Source organism: Zingiber officinale, chromosome 4B (genome assembly GCF_018446385.1).
Source record: "Zingiber officinale cultivar Zhangliang chromosome 4B, Zo_v1.1, whole genome shotgun sequence".
In the NCBI taxonomy this organism is placed as follows: domain Eukaryota; kingdom Viridiplantae; phylum Streptophyta; class Magnoliopsida; order Zingiberales; family Zingiberaceae; genus Zingiber; species Zingiber officinale.
The window spans coordinates 4,001,007-4,003,174 of NC_055993.1; the positions used below are offsets into that span (position 1 = coordinate 4,001,007).

Here is a 2,168-nt window from a genome sequence, read left to right on the forward strand (position 1 = left end):
ATATATAAATGGAAGATCCTTAAATACTCAAGTACGTGGAAACTAGAATATCTTGTACATAAAACCTCAATATCCAATGGTTGACATGAGAATTCATATTAAAACCTCAATATCCCTAGGCTTAGTATATGTGGAAAACCATAAGTCAAATAATATCCTGTGAAAGATTTTAATCATACCTTTGCTTCAAATGCAGCCATAATGCAATGAATCTGATCCTCCTCAAGAGGCCCGCCACCAGTGGTCACCTGGAAAAGCAACCAATAGCTCATAAATCATCCATGAATCAAAGTATATCTTGAAATTAGATAATCTTCATGCTGTTGAGTGAAATCATCAGCAGTAGCAGCAACCATCTAGTGCACTAAATCAAACATACAAATAAAGGAAATAGATGAATACCAATGCATGTTGTTAGAACCTGCAACAATAAATGCAATTATTAACTTCATTTTCTCAATGAATCACTATAATTTAATATATTAAAATTTTAATAGTACCTGATATAGAAGTCAAATCTGGTTCATACATGTCGTCAACAATGTTATGATTAGTATCTTCAGTCGATCTAATAATTAATACATTGTCATATTTACAAAATGTAATGAAATAAATTTATGTTTGCAAGTAAAATTACAATAAAAATGCATCATTAATTGACACATACCCCCCTTGTTGCAAAGTTGGACAATTGCGCTTGTCATGTGACACTCCTCGATGTCCGCATCCACGACATAGCCTGGAATTTGAGGTTGATTTCTCCTTTGATGATTTCAATCTCTTCCCACATCCCTTTGTTCTGACTGAAGAAGGATCAATAATACCAAAGCCCTCATCCACAGATTTCTTCTTTTGACTTCTATCATTGCATGTTCTACTAATATTCATCTCTTGAATTTTATTGTAGATAGAATCAAATTGTTCATCCAAAAAGGTTGTCCCCTCATTAGTCAAAGATGCATCATCATTTAATATTGAAGCTTTATAAGATAACCTTGAGTGTCTAGACATCAAACACCTTTCTGGATCTGGATCATTAATGTAATTTTGCTCCCCCAAAGCATATATTGCTCTAATTTTTGCATCTCGTGTCCATCGTTTGAGTATATATGTATCAGGCAAATGAAACACTTGGTTGATACGGAAAAAAGCTAGCATATGTCTGCATGGAATGCCCTCAAAATCAAATTTTGTGCAACTACATGATATGTAATCTCTTTGCTTGTCATGCATAAGTACCCTTGGTTTGGAGGAAGAAGAACTTTGAAATTTCATCACATGGTAAACCACTGAGTGAACTTCTGTAAATACTTGCTGCACATAATAACCATGACTCTCGCTCATTTCACTTTGAAACTCCAGCCATTTCTTTTTTGTGTACAACTTAACCATTTGAGTTTCCATTGGCCAATTTGTCTTAATTTTCGGATGCTCATTCATGTCAATATGGTCAGCAACTAACTCATTATGTCTTTGATGTCTCAGTGCTCTATTAAAACGGGTGATAAAATACATCAGTGAGTTCTTATTTGAGACATATCTCTTGAAAAATGCATGTGAGTCTTCAGATATTTGACTACTTGACATTCCAGCACAAAATAAATGTCTAAAATATACTGGCACCCATTTGTGTCGTAATTCATACATCAACGATAACCAATCATTATTCTCTAAGTTAGCAGACTTGATAGCTTCTTCCCATGACTTTTCAAAATCATCAGGTGTTGTAGAATTTGCAATGACATTCTTTAAGCTTTGATAATGGTTTTGAAAAGTCAAAGGATTTAATTTTTTTGGAAATTTATTCAGTATGTGCCATAAACAATACCGATGCACTGTTTGAGGGAACACTTGTGCAATTGCTTTTGTCATAGCAGGGTCCTGATCAGTGATGATAACACTTGGTGGACCTTTAGGCATGGCTTCTATGAACTTTTTAAGCAATCAAACAAAAGATTCAGTTTTCTCATCACTTAGAAATCCGCAACCAAATATAATTGTCTGATGATGATGATTAACTCCTACAAAAGGTGCCAAAATCAAGCCATATTTGTTGGTGTTATATGTTGTATCAAATATGATCCGGCGGTAAAAATCCGGAACCCCATAAGAAGGAGTCAACGCTGAGGGGAGGTCAAAGGGTCCAGTGGCTCGTCGGAAAAGGACGA

At 34.9% G+C, this 2,168-nt stretch overlaps 1 protein-coding gene across 1 annotated transcript; it reads right to left on the reverse strand.

Moving 5' to 3' along the window:
- Positions 1-356: 356 nt before the first annotated feature.
- On the reverse strand, positions 357-1,920 carry LOC121977259 (protein FAR1-RELATED SEQUENCE 5-like). The gene is made up of 3 exons (XM_042529848.1): positions 668-1,920; positions 501-568; positions 357-421 (listed from the first exon to the last, which is right to left on the reverse strand). Exons 1-3 carry the CDS (start codon positions 1,918-1,920, stop codon positions 357-359), a joined length of 1,386 nt encoding a protein of 461 aa, XP_042385782.1.
- Positions 1,921-2,168: the final 248 nt, after the last annotated feature.

Bases quoted from the DNA above. Each gene is read 5' to 3' on its own strand.
- LOC121977259 (XM_042529848.1), bottom strand. From the start codon at position 1,920: ATGCCTAAAGGTCCACCAAGTGTTATCATCACTGATCAGGACCCTGCT. The intron at 569-667 runs GTATGTGTCAAT...ATTAATTATTAG, and splicing joins CCAACTTTGCAACAAGGGGG to ATCGACTGAAGATACTAATC. The intron at 422-500 runs GTACTATTAAAA...TTATTGTTGCAG, and splicing joins AGATTTGACTTCTATATCAG to GTTCTAACAACATGCATTGG.